This window comes from Sapajus apella, unplaced genomic scaffold, assembly GCF_009761245.1.
Source record: "Sapajus apella isolate SASKATOON/1434 unplaced genomic scaffold, GSC_monkey_1.0 scaffold166, whole genome shotgun sequence".
Classification (NCBI taxonomy): Eukaryota; Metazoa; Chordata; class Mammalia; order Primates; family Cebidae; genus Sapajus; species Sapajus apella.
In genome coordinates, this window is record NW_022437106.1 from 1,149,744 (window position 1) to 1,165,844 (window position 16,101).

At 42.0% G+C, this 16,101-nt stretch overlaps 1 protein-coding gene across 11 annotated transcripts in view; it reads left to right on the top strand.

The window, feature by feature from the left end:
- TNRC6B (trinucleotide repeat containing adaptor 6B) overlaps positions 1-15,793 on the top strand; it is a 275,182-nt gene extending 259,389 nt beyond the window's left edge. For 5 of the 11 annotated variants that reach the window (XM_032267134.1, XM_032267136.1, XM_032267133.1 and 2 more), the window contains 6 exons: positions 754-900; positions 1,150-1,245; positions 4,094-4,318; positions 5,059-5,129; positions 8,172-8,311; positions 9,583-9,970. In XM_032267134.1, coding sequence (XP_032123025.1) covers positions 754-900; positions 1,150-1,245; positions 4,094-4,318; positions 5,059-5,129; positions 8,172-8,311; positions 9,583-9,970 — 1,067 coding nt within the window. Of the gene's footprint in view, positions 1-753; positions 901-1,149; positions 1,246-4,093; positions 4,319-5,058; positions 5,130-8,171; positions 8,312-9,582 lie in introns of all 11 variants that reach the window. The other 6 variants (XM_032267138.1, XM_032267131.1, XM_032267139.1 and 3 more) reach the window with 3 other exon arrangements.
- The last annotated feature ends 308 nt before the right edge of the window (positions 15,794-16,101 follow it).

Genomic DNA, 16,101 nt, shown 5'->3' on the forward strand with positions numbered 1-16,101 from the left:
ATCTTGCATTTGTATTACACTTTTTGCATTTTGGCCAACATCTGGTAAGGAAAATGAGAAAGGACACTGATCTTTAGTCCATATTTTCACCCGGTTCCTGGCCTAGATACTTGGATCATTTTTATGAACACCAGAGTTCTTACTCCTGCTTTTCCTGCCTTCAGGCCTGAAGTCTCCTGGGAGCAGGAGGATCAGGTTACCAGGGCCAGGCACGAACTGTGGCTTCAAGTTCACCCCACAGACAGTGTTATAATACAAGCATGCTGTTGGCAGGAGTATATGTTCATGCTGATTTTTTTTCCTTAATTTTGTGATGAAAATCAGTATATAAATTCAGTATTTATATTTTTCACAAACCCATTTCTTTTCTTTTTTCTTTTTTTTGAGATGGAGTCTTGCTCTGTCACCCAGGCTGGAGTGCAGTGGCATGATCTCGGCTCACTGCAACTTCTACCTCCCAGGTTCAAGTGATTCTTCTGCCTCAACCTCCTGAGTAGCTGGGACTACAGGCATGTTCCACCATGCCCAGCGAATTTTTGTATTTTTTAGTTGAGACGGAGTTTCACCATATTGGCCAGGCTGGTCTCAAACTCCTGACCTTGTGATCTGCCCACATTGGCCTCCCAAAGTGCTGTGATTACAGGCGTAAGCCACCACGCCCAGACTCACAGACCCATTTCTTATATTAAAAAAAAACTATATCATTTTTTTTTAACAACCTTCATGCTCTAATATTTGTTTTCCTTGTCTCAGAATTCCAACCAGGAGTGCCATGGAAAGGTATCCAAAACATTGACCCTGAATCTGACCCCTATGTCACCCCAGGAAGTGTGCTGGGGGGCACAGCCACATCTCCCATTGTAGATACTGACCACCAACTGCTGCGGGACAACACCACAGGTAATTGAGCAAAGCGTCTCTTATATATTCAACACCCAGCATTTTCCTAGTTGTCAGTCTGTGACTTCATTTCTACTTGCTCATACCTAAAAGTTTAACCAAAAAAAGTCAGAATATTGCTTTTCACCTTTATTTGTCAGACATATTTTGTCCTCCAGCCTGTTGAAGTTTGAATAAAATACTCTCAAGGTTTTACTGGTTATACCAACATTTATCTTCAGTATTTTCTTCTTCTTCTTTGTTACCAAGGGTCTAATTCTTCCCTCAACACCTCGCTGCCTTCACCTGGTGCCTGGCCCTACAGTGCCTCTGACAATTCCTTTACCAACGTTCATAGCACTTCAGGTATGAGCTTAAATTTTTTGTTTCCCTTTGGTTAGCACTTTTTCATCAGGTTCCCTTTTATAAAGGAAATTTGGCATGTATTTCATAAGGTATACTGTGACAGTTCAGTAGCATAGGTCAGTATAGACGGAAGCACACCTTTTATATTTGCTATGTCTTTGAGGAACTTCTACTCTCAGGGAGGATGAGGCAGATACAACTTTGGGATGAGACCAGTAGTGACATAACTGCAGGGAGCTGGCATATTTAGAGGGCTGGAGTCATCTCCTAATGACACCTATGCTTCTCTTTTAACAAGGCTGCCAAGAAACCATGGGTCATGAGAAGAACCAGTTAAGACCAGGTTATTATTCCTAAAGTAGCCAATTATCGCTGGCTATTCTCTAAAAATCCTCCCACTTATAGACAAAGGCTAGGGGCAGATGGCCAGGGGAGAAAAATAGAAAGACAACCTTGGTTAATTTTACCCTCATTTGGTAGGTTCCTCGTGTTTTTTGAAAGACAATAGGAAATGGAAAAGTTAGTGGATATAATAAAGGGTTTGAAGTCACTCACTGAGCACAGTGCCTTACTGATTGGTAGACGTATTAGTATTGGCACCTTCAGTATTGCCAGGTTCAGCAAAAGTTGGACCTTAAGCTGTTAAAGTCATTATGACTTAATGTGCTTTGCGCAACACATAAGCAAATAAAGCAGACCTTTGGCCACCTACGAAGGTGCTACAGACTGGTGGGCTGCTGACTGTCTTACTTTTCTTCCTACCTTGGTGTCATATCAGTAGTGCAGCCATAACCTACCACTCACTGAATGATCCCACAGGCCAGGCATCATGCTAAACCTTCCACACGAATTTTTATTTTACCTTCACCAAAGGCTATGAGTAAGTCCTGTTGTTAACCCTATTTTGTGGATAAAGAAACTGAGTGAGGTTCTGAGAGCTGATATAACTTGCCTCAGTTCCTAGCAAGTAAAGAAGACATCTCAATGTCTCGTGTTTTGAATACCTTTTACTTGTGTAGGATTTCTTTTACATATAAAAACTTAATCTGATTACCCAACTCTTTTACTCCTATAAATGCCCATATCGCAGATTGAATTATGTATCTTTTTCCAACAATTGGAAATTCACCTGAGAAATGGCCCAAGAATCACCTCAGACTTGTCTGAAACTGAACCTAAACTCCCCACCCCCAAAAGTGTCTTTCTTTTCTTTTCTTTTCTTTTTTCTTTTCTTTTCTTTCTTTTCTTTTCTTTTCTCTTTTCTTTTCTTTTTTTTTCTTTCTTTTTCTTTCTTTTTTTTTTTTTTTTTTAAGAGAGATAGGATTTCACCATGTTGGCCAGGCTGGTCTTGAACTCCTGACCTCAGGTGATCCGCCCTCTTCAGCCTCCCAAAGTGCTGGGATTACAGGCATAAGCCACCACGCCCAGCCTTTATGCTTCTTCCTTTCTTTCTTTCTTTCTTTTATTATTTTTGTGTTATTTTATTTATTTTTTTTTTTTTTGAGAAGGAGTTTTGCTGTTGTTGCCCAGGATGGAGTGCAATGGAGCAATCTTGGCTCACTGCCACCTCCACCTCCCAGGTTCGAGTGATTCTTCTGCCTCAGCCTCCTGAGTAGCTGGAATTACAGGTGCCCACCACCACACATGGCTAATTTTTGTATTTTTAGTAGAGATGGGGTTTTACCATGTTGGCCAGGCTGGTCTTGAACTCCTGACGCCAAGTATTCCGCCTACCTTAGCCTCCCAGTGTGAGCCACCGTGCCTGGCCTATGTTGCTTAATAATGATCTCATGTATCATTTAGTTACAAAATCTCAGTATTTTCTTCCTTTTTCCTGTCTCCCGTAATTCCTGGATCCAGGCCGTGATGATTTGTCCTTAGTGGCTTATTCTGCAATCACATTTCAAATATCTATTCCTCTGTTCCATTCTATTTGCTGTCACAGTAGTTAAACACTCCACTCTGAATCAGTTGCAAAAAACTCCCGATAGTATCTTAAGGAGTCCCCAGCCTACCTTTATAACCACCTCTACCTCTCTGCCTCTGTGAACTGTTCAACCAAAATTGAGGGGGATCATATTCCATATAGAGAGAGTTTATGTTGAACCTTGGTTTACGCATTCCTGTTTGTTTGTGCGCATCCATTTATGTAACTCCTTCAAGAGCTGTCCTCGTAAAGCCTTTGCTGCAGGCCCAGCATTCTTGATCTCCTCTGCGTATTGAACATATGTGATGATATTGGGGTCACCAGTTCTGTTGCTCATCTGTTCTGCCTTCCCATCTGAGCTTGAGGTTCTTGGGGATAATTATTTATATTACTCACAGCACTGATTTAATGCTGTATGCATAGTAAGCCCTTAGTGAATATTTCTTGATTGTTTTTAAAGAATCTGTTTGAACATCAATATCTAATATGCTGGATCAAGGCACAAGTGTAATTTTCTAATTACTTTCCATTCAGTCAATGAGTATTTATAGAATACTTTAGTTCTGCTAGGATTCACATTCTGTTACCCAGAATCTAGTGTCTTTAGGAAGACTTTCTCCTTGAATGCATCCTCCTTTTCAAGTCATTTTTAGCTAAGAAAGCAGTAGAGAATTAGTTATCTTATTAAATCTTTAATTCATATGATAATTCTATCAATTCAGAGTAGTAGTCACTGAAAAGTTTCTGTTCATTATGCTCAAAGAACAGTTATTTTGTATTGCCATGCTTAAAATGTGTACTGTTACTTCTTAGAATATAAATGTGCATGTATTTATGTGTATGTAATTAAAACTCAGGTGTATGTGTCAACAGAAGTAAACCATCTAACCTCTTTCCTTCCTTAATGTTCTCTTCTTACAGCAAAGTTCCCTGATTACAAATCAACATGGTCCCCAGATCCCATAGGACACAATCCCACTCATCTCTCCAACAAGATGTGGAAAAACCATATTTCCTCCAGGAACACTACACCGCTGCCCCGCCCACCTCCTGGTCTGACCAACCCCAAACCGTCATCTCCCTGGAGCAGCACAGCACCCCGATCAGTCAGGGGGTGGGGGACACAGGACTCGCGGCTCGCCTCGGGTGAGGAGGATCTGCCTAAAGGAGCACCATTGTCCATCCACAAGGGGCTTATGTTAACACAGATGGTGAAGACACCAAGAGGTCTTCCCAAGAGAGGAAGTCATGGTTGTCTGGTTTTTCTTCTGATAGAGGAGAAGCTACCTCTTGAGTGAAAGTCGTAGTCAGTATAAGGCAAAGGGACCCAACAACTCCCAAGGGACAGATGGAGTAAAATGAGTGAGTAAAAATGGCAGAGTGGGGCCGGGCGCGGTGGCTCAAGCCTGTAATCCCAGCACTTTGGGAGGCCGAGGCGGGTGGATCACGAGGACAAGAGATCGAGACCATCCTGGTCAACGTGGTGAAACCCCGTCTCTACTAAAAATACAAAACATGAGCTGGGCATGGTGGCGCATGCCGAGGCAGGAGAATTGCCTGAACCCAGGAGGCGGAGGTTGCGGTGAGCCGAGATCGCGCCATTGCACTGCAGCCTGGGTAACAAGAGTGAAACTCTGTCTCCAAAAAAAAAAAAAAATGGCAGAGTGAGAACACTGGGAGGAAAATACTGTCTTGCAAATGAGGCGTAAGAGTGCATAGGAGTGAGGGACCAGTAGAAGAGAAAAAGGAGATCAGAGTCCAGAGGAAAAGAGAGACAGTTTATAAAAGCAGAGAAGAAATGTAGGCTACATGAAAATGTTTCTCCTTCATGGCTTTCTTGATTTTTTTTTATTTCTCTCCCTAACCATTTTTCTGGTTGCTCATAGCCTCTACCTGGAGTGATGGTGGCTCAGTTCGTCCTAGTTACTGGCTGGTTCTTCACAATCTCACTCCACAGGTAATTATGCTTTCTCGTGGTTTTCTAGATAGGTTTTGATTATATTAAGAGAGAGGGAAAGACCAGGGGTGATGTTTCACACCTGTAATCCCAGTACTTTGGGAGGCCAAGGCGAGAGGATTGCTTAAAGCAAGGTGTCTCAGATCAATCCAAGCAATATAATGAGACCCTGCTTCTACAAAAAATTCAAATTTAGCCAGGCATGGTGGCACACACCTGTAGTCCCAGCTGCTCAGGAGGCTGAGGTGAGAGGATCACTTGAGCTCAGAAGGTCAAAGGAGGCTGCAGTGAGCCGTGATTGCATTGCACTGCACTCCAGGTTAGTCTCAAAAGAGAGCGAGAGAGGGAAATACAGAGATGTGGGAGGCTATATGAAAGCTCATTTCCCGATCACTGCAAGGAGGTCTTTAGCGCAGGCGGTGGCTGTCCCCTCCCCACCCAAAGTTCAGAGCCTGCTTCTGGAGAGGGGTGGATGCTGGCCACGAGGCTTCACGCCTGCCTTCAAGATAATGATGACACATACAGTTTATAAAACTGAAAACTAGTTTATAAAACTAGGTAAAACCCACTAGTGTGGGTTCCTGCCGATCTTATGGGGCAGAGAAGGAAAAAACAGAGTAGGGCAGTATTTTCTGATGATTTCTGTATAGTAGACAGGATTCGCTATACAGATGTGCATGTTGGAGTCCAGAACCTAGTGGAGAAGGGAGTGTTTTAAGGACACCTAGAAGCTACCTGTTCTGTGTTAATTCTCCAGCAAGACCTGAACCTATACTTCCCCATCCCTAAAACTGTCTTTCCTTCTCAACTAAGTTCTTTATGTTTCTTAATAATAATCTCATGCATCATTTAGTTAGAAAACCTCAGTATTTTCCCCTCTTAAAACATATTCACTGTTTTTGCGCTTTGTAAATAATTAACCATCTATCTGTCCAGTGGAAGAGATCATTCGACTTTATAGCTAATAAAGGCTACATGGGCATGTTTAACTCTCCGTCTGTCACCCTCTTCACATGTAGATGACATTACTATAACTTGCCCTCATCAGACCATACCCTCTGGGTAGTTTTCCAGTAGAGGGGCTCAATTTGCACCAAACCACCCTGACTTTCACCCTTTTTGCTAGATAACTGAGGCATTTGCAGAAGCATTATGTTTAGTACTTGAATGAGGTTAAATGGGCCCATCAAAACTGAGCCCATCACAACTGAGCCCATCACAACCTTTACAACACCCTCACAACACCTTGTTAAAAGAAGTCAGTCATGCCTCCTGTTTTTGACACGTAGAATGCATTGTCTGGCATTTAATTAATACGTGGATTCATGTACATTTTATTAAGCCAACATGTTCCAGAGTGTCCATGAGATATTCAGTCTCTGGTCTAATGTGTTTGACATGTATACTTGCTTAAACAAAACTAAGCAGATCTCTTCACTTTGAGACTTCTTAGACCTTTTAATATGCTAACACATATTATGATTCTCTGTAGGAAAAGACATATCCTAAATACATTTGCCCATTCATAGAGAGTAAATCACAGGACCCGTATTTCAAGGTGTACATTGAGATAAACAGTTTCCTGCATACAGTTAACATGAGGGAGGATGTGGGTTACCACTTAATCTCTGTATCTAATCAACTCAGCTCAAAGTTCCAAGTTATTTCTTTAGCTAATACTAAAGTATGAAGAATTCTGTATGACCATCCTCAAAACTATGTATGCCTTCTGTTTCCTAAGAGTTGTCGCACAATGTGGTGATTATGGTATGATTAGAATGAGAGAAGCAATAAGGGATACACTGTTTTGAAAGGAGCCTGGGAAGGCTAATCAGCTGTTCACTTGTTCTATCTTACAAAAATGCTGGCTGGATTTAGTGGCTCATGCCTGTAACCGCAGCACTTTTGGGAGGCCGAGGCAGGTGGATCACCTGAGGTCAGGAGTTACAGACCAGCCTGGCCAACATGGTGAAACCCCATCTCTACTACAAATACAAAAATTATCTGGGTATGGTGGCGTGCACCTGTAGTTCCAGCTACTCGGGAGAGACTAAGGTAGGAGAATCGCTTCAACCCGGGAGGCAGAGGCTGCAGTGAGCCAAGATCGTGCCGCTGCCCTCCAGCCTGGGTGACAGAGCGAGACTGTGTCAAAAAAAAAAAAAGAAAAATGTTAAGTATACACATATATTCATATAAATGAATATGGAGGTGGCTGTGTTTGTGTTAGAATTAATTTTAAAAATCAAATCTTCCTAAGAGCGGACTAATCTCTATCATAGCTTAAAAGGTTATTAGAGCAAATCGTCTCCCCAGCCTAGGTGACAGAAAAGTCAGTAAGACCAAGAAACTGCCGGTTTCCATCCTGCAGGGTGTCTGCTGCTGCCACCAGTAGCACAGCTTTTTAAGCAATCCAACAGTAATCTGTTTATCTTCCAAAGAAGTGAACTGAAATGATGAACTGATCTTAAATACCTATTTAAGATCTTAATGCAAAATAAATTAATCAGATAGAGGGAATAAGTTTATTCATTCAACTTCACAGGTTAGGAAAATTGTCCCTGATTCCTGAAGGTCTTAAGTGGTGAAAGTCTAACTGGGACGAGGAGTACAGCCTTCGATCAAAATGCCTGATGTCAGCAGAGGACTTAGAGAAGTAGGCAGAAATAGTCTCACGTTGAGATGGGCAAAGTAGGGGGTAAGACAGTGTTGGATAGGCTGTGAACTAGGTCAGCCATCAGCATTTTAAATGATCAGATATTCAAGATGAGCAGTGATGCTAAGAGTGTTAACTTACATTCGTATGTGGATGCCATCTCATTTCTGCCCTTTTTTGGCTCCGCAAATGTACACACTCCCACCTGTTTATGTCCTAAAGAAAACAGACCACAGGCTGAATCATATGCTTTTGTTTTGAGCTGCATTTATACAAATTCTATTTGCAAAATGGGCACACTAGGTCTCAGCCAGTGCTTTGAGTATCTTAAAATTTACCTTTCTCACCCCTCCTCCATTCCTTATCTCATGAATGTCATTACTTCTTAGATTGATGGGTCAACCTTGAGAACGATCTGCATGCAGCATGGCCCACTGCTGACATTCCATCTGAATCTAACCCAGGGCACTGCCCTGATCCGATACAGCACCAAACAGGAGGCAGCCAAAGCCCAAACTGCACTGCACATGTGAGTATTCCGTCCTGTAACCACGTAGACAAACATACATGAAGATGCACCTGTGAGTATTCTGGCAGCTGCTGAACTAAAGATGCACAAGCACAGACATAGAGAATGGCACCTCACACGTGCCTCTGCAGGTCTCAAGTGCTCAGGTGCCAGGTCCTTTCTACCGAAGCTTGGATTGTCCTGGGTATATCAGCGGCCAGTCATCAGAATTCCAAATGTAAATAATTTGTGAAGTAGTGAGTAAATTCTACATAACGTAAAACAAAGCTCATATCAGCACCATTGTTTTTCGTAATAGAATCTAGCTGCTTACTCTAGCCTCTTTGTAGATGATGAAATATTGTGGTCTTGGTGGGTAGCAGGGTCTTTGCTTAAATTAGGTGGGACTAGATCAGATCTTGGCCATCCCCTTCCCTGCCACTGTCAAACTGGTGGACAGAGAAGAGCTGGCTGCCCTTGGCTGCAGATGCCATGACAGAAAGCTAGATACACTGCAAGCCAGGAACGGGGAGGCTCAGGCAGCACTTCCAGGGGCCAAAGCCAGGTTGCTTTGATGCTTTGGATATGAGTTTTGCCTCATAATTCACATAGGGGGAAAAAGAGACTATTTTTCTTTCCTTTTTATGTAAGGCTTTATTTTGTTTTTGAGCAGTTTTAGGATCCACAGCAAAATGGAGAGGAAGAAACAAAGATTTCTCATATATCTCCTGCTGCCACACATGAATAGCCTCCACCATTTTCAACATCCTCCACCAAAGTGGTGTATTTGTCACAATTTGCTGAACACATCATTACCACCAAAAGTCTGCAGTTTACATTAGAGTTCACTTTTGCTCTTGTACGGTGTATGGTTTTAGACAAATGTATAATGGCAGCTATCTACCATTACAGTATCAGAGTGCTCTGCCAGTTCATCCCTCTTGGCCCCTCCACAGACACACATGTTCTTCTGGATAGATAAGTTGCTAGATTATATAAATCCCATACACCAAGAAATATCTGAATATGGTATTCCCTAGTAGTCCTTGGTTATCCTGAGCTTTGGTGATGCCTTGTTGCTTCTCACTTACCTAGCAGTCTGGTTGGAATACAGGTTCTGGACCCAGAGGCCTTGGGTGGAGCCCGAACCCTGCATTCTAAAAAGCATTTATGGATATGGCAGCATCTAGTCAAAGGACCACACATTGAATGGCAAGGACTGAGCACTCACTCCTTCCTGTGCTTTAGGATTTTCCTCAGATCCATGGCTCTGTTTCCCTCCCTTCTTCCAGGTGTGTGTTGGGAAACACTACCATCCTTGCTGAGTTTGCCACTGATGATGAAGTGAGCCGCTTTCTGGCACAAGCTCAGCCCCCTACACCTGCAGCAACCCCGAGTGCGCCAGCCGCAGGGTGGCAGTCGCTGGAGACCGGCCAGAACCAGTCAGATCCTGTGGGACCTGCTCTGAATCTTTTCGGTGGGTCCACTGGGCTCGGGCAGTGGAGCAGCAGCGCTGGTGGCAGCAGCGGGGCCGATCTTGCTGGCGCTTCGTTGTGGGGGCCCCCAAACTATTCTTCTAGCTTATGGGGAGTCCCAACGGTGGAAGATCCCCATAGGATGGGCAGCCCTGCTCCTTTACTACCTGGTGACCTTCTGGGAGGAGGGTCGGATTCAATCTGAACTTAGAACTTTCAACTCTGACCTCGTGACCTTTTTTGGAACAGCAGCAGCACTAACTTGACCTTTTCGTTTTTTTTTTCAACTTGCAATAAATACATTTTTAAAAGGAAAAAAGAAAACGGAGAGAAAAAAAGGTGGGTCATTGACAGACTGTCTGAGCACATAGTTGCCTCCCTTATAACTTCAGTTTTTTCGTTTGGAATATGAATCCAAAAAGAGAACATATCACTCTTGAAATACTTGAATCATGAACGCCAACCTAGAAAGACAATGTGAAGCAAGTACACATACCATTTAAATTTAAACACAAAAAAATTAAAAAAATTAGTTTCTAGTTTTTCACTTTTTTCATGTTATATGGAAGTTGTTGCTAAGAAACATATATACTGAAAAAAAAATAGCTTTTTAACTTTGTTTGCACTGGGTGTGTTTCCGTCCTTAGGTCTACCATGTTTTGGGAGGGAGGGAAATTCAAAAGAATTGTTGGGGGAGGGGGGAGGGAAGACTTGACGGAGCCTCACTTTAAAAACAAAAACACATAAAACCTAAAAAAAAAAAAAAAAAAAAAAACAAAAGAGAAAAAGGAAAAAATTTGTGATTGGCTGGTTGATAAATACCAGTGTGTTCTGGCACATGTAACTGCCCAGGCATGCTCGTTCTGGTGTGTGTGTGCACGTGTGTTCATGTGCATTCGCGTGCATCCTTCTCTGTCTCTGTGTGTGTACCTGTGTTCTTCCCTTCTCCCGCCGCCCTACCCCGACTTCTCAGAAAGCTGCATCGCTGACAGTCTGCAGGCTGGCTGGCCGGCCATCTGCTTTTTATTTCATTTTTTTTTTTTTTTTTTTTTAACTATGAGAACACACAGGCCCGGAGAGCCACTGCTACTAAAGCAACTCCATTGGGCTGCACTAAGATGAACAGAGCGCTTTTTAATGATAAAGCAGGGAGTTCCTTTCCATTTGCAACTTTAGCCTGAATGCGGGGTTTCTCTGGCTGTTCTTTTGACCTAGCAGTAGAGTGGAGCACTGCCAAGTCCAAAAAAACTAGTGCAGGAGGTACCTCGTGGAGCAGCTGTGTGTTTATTTCTGTTTTTTTAAAGTGAATGGCCACCAGGCACATCTGAGTATTTGTTAAGTTTCATGCAGGCCTTTTCGTTACTTTGAATGGGAATGGAAGATAGTTTTTGGTTATACGATGTCTCAAAAACAGAAAAACCATGTTCCCTCTTTCCTTATGAAGAGGTTTGGGAAATTCATCAAAAAACTAAGTGAAGTATTTCTGTTGGTTGGTTCTCTTTTTCATTTTATGAAAACAGAAAATAATAAGTAGTGAGCAGCCTCCTGAAAGCATCTGCAGCTACTCCCTCTGCTCCTCTCTCGCCGAGCGTTACCTGTGCCAGGCCGCGGCGTGTTACAGCACCAGGCCATCACTGACAGAAACGTTTACTTAACGAATGTTCTTAAACCAGTGTGTACTTCAAGCGTTTCCTTTCGTTTCTCTGTGTTGTGTATTTCCTGTGTATGTGATTTTGCTTAGGCAGGTATAACTTAGCAAAGACTTTTAAGTATTGCACCTTTTTTTTGGTTTTGACCTCTTTCCCCCCGGCCCTCTTGTAATTTTGCTTTTTTTATTTCGATATTTAAAGCCTTTTTTTTTTTTTTTTTAAGCATCAATGTAGTAGTACTCTGGGCTGAACAGGGGGCAGCGTTTAATCCATAGTTATCACCAACATGTATGTACTTATGTTGGAATCAAAATGTATCAAACCGCTTATTGTGAAGAGAATTACAGCAGACCTGAAGGGGGGTACAAAGCAGATGGGGTGGGGGGATGTATGCCGGCGATGTGCTAGCACTTGTGTCGACATCCCAGTCTGCATTATACTGTTTAACATAAAGTGCCGACATTTTGTACCAGCAAATACCTGCCCATTCCAATCCTTGGTGGGAGCAGACCTCTACTGTCCTCTGTAACTTGCTGCTATTGAGGACAAGGGAGTTTTTCTTTCTTTAGCATCTTCAGTGAAGGATACAACAATGTCTAATGTATTTGACTTAGCTTGTGTCTGTGTGTAGATGGGTGAGTGGGTGTGTATAGGAAAAGCCTAAAACAAGTTATTTGCATTTCAGTGGTTTTGTGAGACAAAGAATGGGAAATTCTGTAGCCCTTCTGGGTTACCCTGTTGATTATAAACCTAGCCTCAAAAGAGATTGACAGGCATGACTCAAGTGAGCGTTCACGTGTACAAGCCTGCATGAGCCCTCTGTGGGTAGGTGGTCACACTTGGCGTCTGCAGCGTTGACTCGGCCCCACTGGGTGCCTTGAGCATGCCCTCTTCCTGCTTTCCAATTTGAATCACCACCGTGCCCCTTCCACCACTGTTCCCCATACAAAAGATCTTCCAGCAGCCCCCACTGACTGCTCTCTGTGTGGAGCAAAGTGCTGTCAAGCGGTGGCCACCAGGTGAAGAGCAGCTTGTTTTCAGACATCTAGAGAAGGCTAAATCGTAGTGTCCCTGGGCCGGGAGCATGTCCCCAGGCTCCCGCGAGCCAGTGGTGACCCTGTCCACTGCCGCTCTTGGTTCACTGCTGTGTCCTGCCCTGCCCACCTCTCCTCCTGCCTGTTGGTTCCTTGACCTGCACTATGGGTTAGTTGAGTTCCTTACGATACTACGGTGAAAGCCGGGTGCTAGAGCCCCTCTTGTTTACAAGACATAATGAGGGATTTGAAATATGTAAAAATAAACATGAGAAGCTAAAATGTTCTTCCATCATAAGCTTAAAGGGAAAAAAACTAAAAACTTTTAAAAAAAAAGACCAAAAAGTGCGTATATATATATATCTATATATATACATATAAATATATATTTTAGATGAAGACTAACTCTGGGAGCATTTAACAGTGTTTTTTGTTTCTGTTTTTAACATTTATTTTCCTGCTTTAAAATTTGCAAGCATTCTCAGGAATTCTAGGGTAGGAAGCCAGTTTTTTGAAGATGGTTTGTTTAACCGTATCTTATCCTAGTTAGATGGCTGTTTCTTTCCTGTTAATAAACTTTTACAAGTTCCTGAAACTTCAAAAAGTTTAAACAATTTTTACTTAAAAAATGTAAAAAGAAAAGTCTCCAAACATTATTGTCATACTGGGGAATCATTTTAAAACACATAGAAATATTTTTTAAAAATTATCAATTTAGCAGCAACAGGTAAATTCATTATCTTAAAAATATGGGAGAAGGATTAAGCTTTGTAAGAGCTCAATCATGGATTTGTTTGGAGTTGTGTGTAGTTTAATTGGAGAGCGTTTGGTGTACACAGATGAGAATGCCATCACTTTGTTCCTTTCCATTTAAGACTGAACTGAAATCCCCACTAGTAATTTTTATTTTTTTAAAGGACCCCTTCTCCCTGTCCCCACAACCCCAGCAACAAAAGAATGAAAGGAAGGAAGGAAGAAACAACAGCTTAAAAAAATAAGTAACTCTAATCTGTAAAATAGTACAGTTGGATTGCTGAGAATCTATGTAAAGAGTTAGGAAATATAGGTTAATAATTTTTGGAACAAATTTTAAATATAGGCATTACTAGAGGAAAATTATCTATGGACTGTTCTATTAATGAAGAATGTCTGTCTTATCTCCGTTTGTTATGGGAGGAGGAGAACATATACAAGAATCTAATAAGGAACAAGTGATTTTACTTTTTTAGCTCCCAGCTACTGTTGTGCTCGTTTTAATTGCTGTTTTGAAGATCTGCTGCTTAATTATCCCCATCCCTTAGCTGGAGGTGTGGAGTATTTCCTTTCAGTTTTTGGTGATGTTGAATTCTTTTGTATTCCCTCCTGGGGCCAGGGGTCAGAATTCCCAAGCGTGACCACAGCTTCTTTTAAACATTAAGCTTCCCAGTGGGAAAGAAACTCCAGCTCGACAGGTAAAGGGAGTGGGTGGGGTTGCTGCCTGCAATTTCTCTAAAACCACTTTAGTGCCTTTGTACATACACCCAGACATCCTGAGCAGGGGGAGGCGCATGCATGTGTGCATGCGGTCCAGTCACTCCACAAATGTAAGATACTTGCCCGGAAAGGAAATTGGAGTGGTTCTGGACAGGCCCCAAAGGCAGTGGGCTAAATTTAAAATAAACAAACAAATGTCAAGTAAGCTAAATAGGCTTTTATGTCTCAATAATGTGGAATGCCAAGTTCCTTCCTTGTGTCGTGCGCCCTCCATTACCGTGCATTGACTTCTCCGGGTGTGTAATTGTGACAACCGCGGTGATTTGGAAAGTCTCTTCATGTTGGGCCAATAGAAAGGGGTTCCTGTTGTTCTGCTCTTGTCCTTTGTCTCCTCCCCCTTTCCCCCAGACCTCCCCCTTCTTTTTGTCAGCTTGCTGGGAGCTTTGCTTTATTGGTTGGCAGTGACCTAAGAACAGGATATAGTGAGGATATCATGGGAGAGAGAGCTCTTCCCATGGTGTTCTTTGGCAAGAGCCATGTCTACTAAGAGGTTAGGTGACTTCAGTACACTTAGAAAATTCAGTGAGAGTGCCTTCTCTTCCACCACACTCTGGCATAGATACAGGCTTGCTGGTCACCTCTCATTATGTAGATTTATTTTTAAAACATTTTGATTTTGTTAATTTGAGCTTTCCTTTTTTTTTTTTCACTAGTTAATTCTTTTTTAAAACACTTGATGACTAGTGGCTAGAGATGTGTACAACTCTTGAACATCACAGACTTCGTTCCTACCTACCACATGAGCAACCAAAAGAAAAGAAGCACTAATAGTGAAAGGGGTGTCTCACAGCAGATAGAGGACCCCTATTGTCAGTTAGATCCAGTGCTGTGACCTAACTTTAGGGGTTGAAAAAAGTTCAGCTCTCTGAGACACTGTGAAGAAATGGACGGCTCATGGAACATCTCTGGTCCCTCAGTCCCTACCCTTGGACGTGTTTCATTTACAACATTCACAGGAGTTAACTAAGCAATGTTGCAAATTAAGGTTCCAAACCAAATTATTTAATCAGTGTCCCCGCAATAAATCATTATCTATCTATTGCCAGTTAGTTTTATTTATAGCAATTTGATTTTCTAGTAGTATGGCTCCTGTTCTAAGAATTTTCCCACCTCTTCTGACATGAATGTAGCATAAGTTAGCAATCGGTTCTTCCAAACTTCTGTGGGTTGAATATGGCATATAAGATACACAAGAGGAAAAAGAAAGGAGAAGATAAAACCCCTGCCTGAGCATTTGGAAGCACCTTTATTAATACATATATCTCTCAGAAACTGAAAGTTCATGGGCTGTTAACTTTTTGCAAATATTCACTCATTTTTACTACTTATTTTGGAGGGGGGTGTGATTTTTGTAGGGTAAACAGCCAGATTCCATTTTGACCTCAAATGCTGTGTACTTTTAAATCTCATGTTTCATATTCTACCATCTTGCCTCTTCTCTAAAACAGAAAGAAAATGTCTGCGTGCTGAGCAAAATGCTTACGCCAAGCCTGTTTTTCCCTGCAGAGTAAACAGGATGTGTTCAGCAAACTTGGCTGTAATAGCCATCTCTAAGATTAGGGAACAATCGAGTCTTTATATAGAAAAGATCCCTTTTTTCCCATCTTCAGGGTTAAAATTCAACATTTAAAGCTTTATAGGTTATTGTTTTAGATTTGAGATTTTTGGTTTTGTTTTTAAGTATCTGTAAGGTCTTCAGGAGTAAGATAAATTTTTAGCTGGTTAAAAAAAATCAAACTTTCCTCTCCAGTGTTTTTGCCAAGTGTTGTCACACTTCATGTGTATGCATTAACTACACTTCTTAGTGTTACTACAAAAAAAAAATCCTTGTTCTTTAGTTGTGTTTTTCCTCCTGTGTATGTACAACTACGGCCACGTGATAATGCAGATGAAAATATTCTAGCCTGTGTGTACACAATGAATTGTCAGTCTTCAGACCTCATGGTCATTGAGAAATAGGGACCCACAACCCCTGCCGCACGCCACATCCTACCCCCTTCTTTATCTGCAACTGCAGGGAGTCCTGCCAGGGAGTCAAGAAACACGTAAATGTACATAATGCTGTTGAAGACATTGTCATTCTGTAAGAAAACAGAATATTATCTAGATTTCCAGAGTTG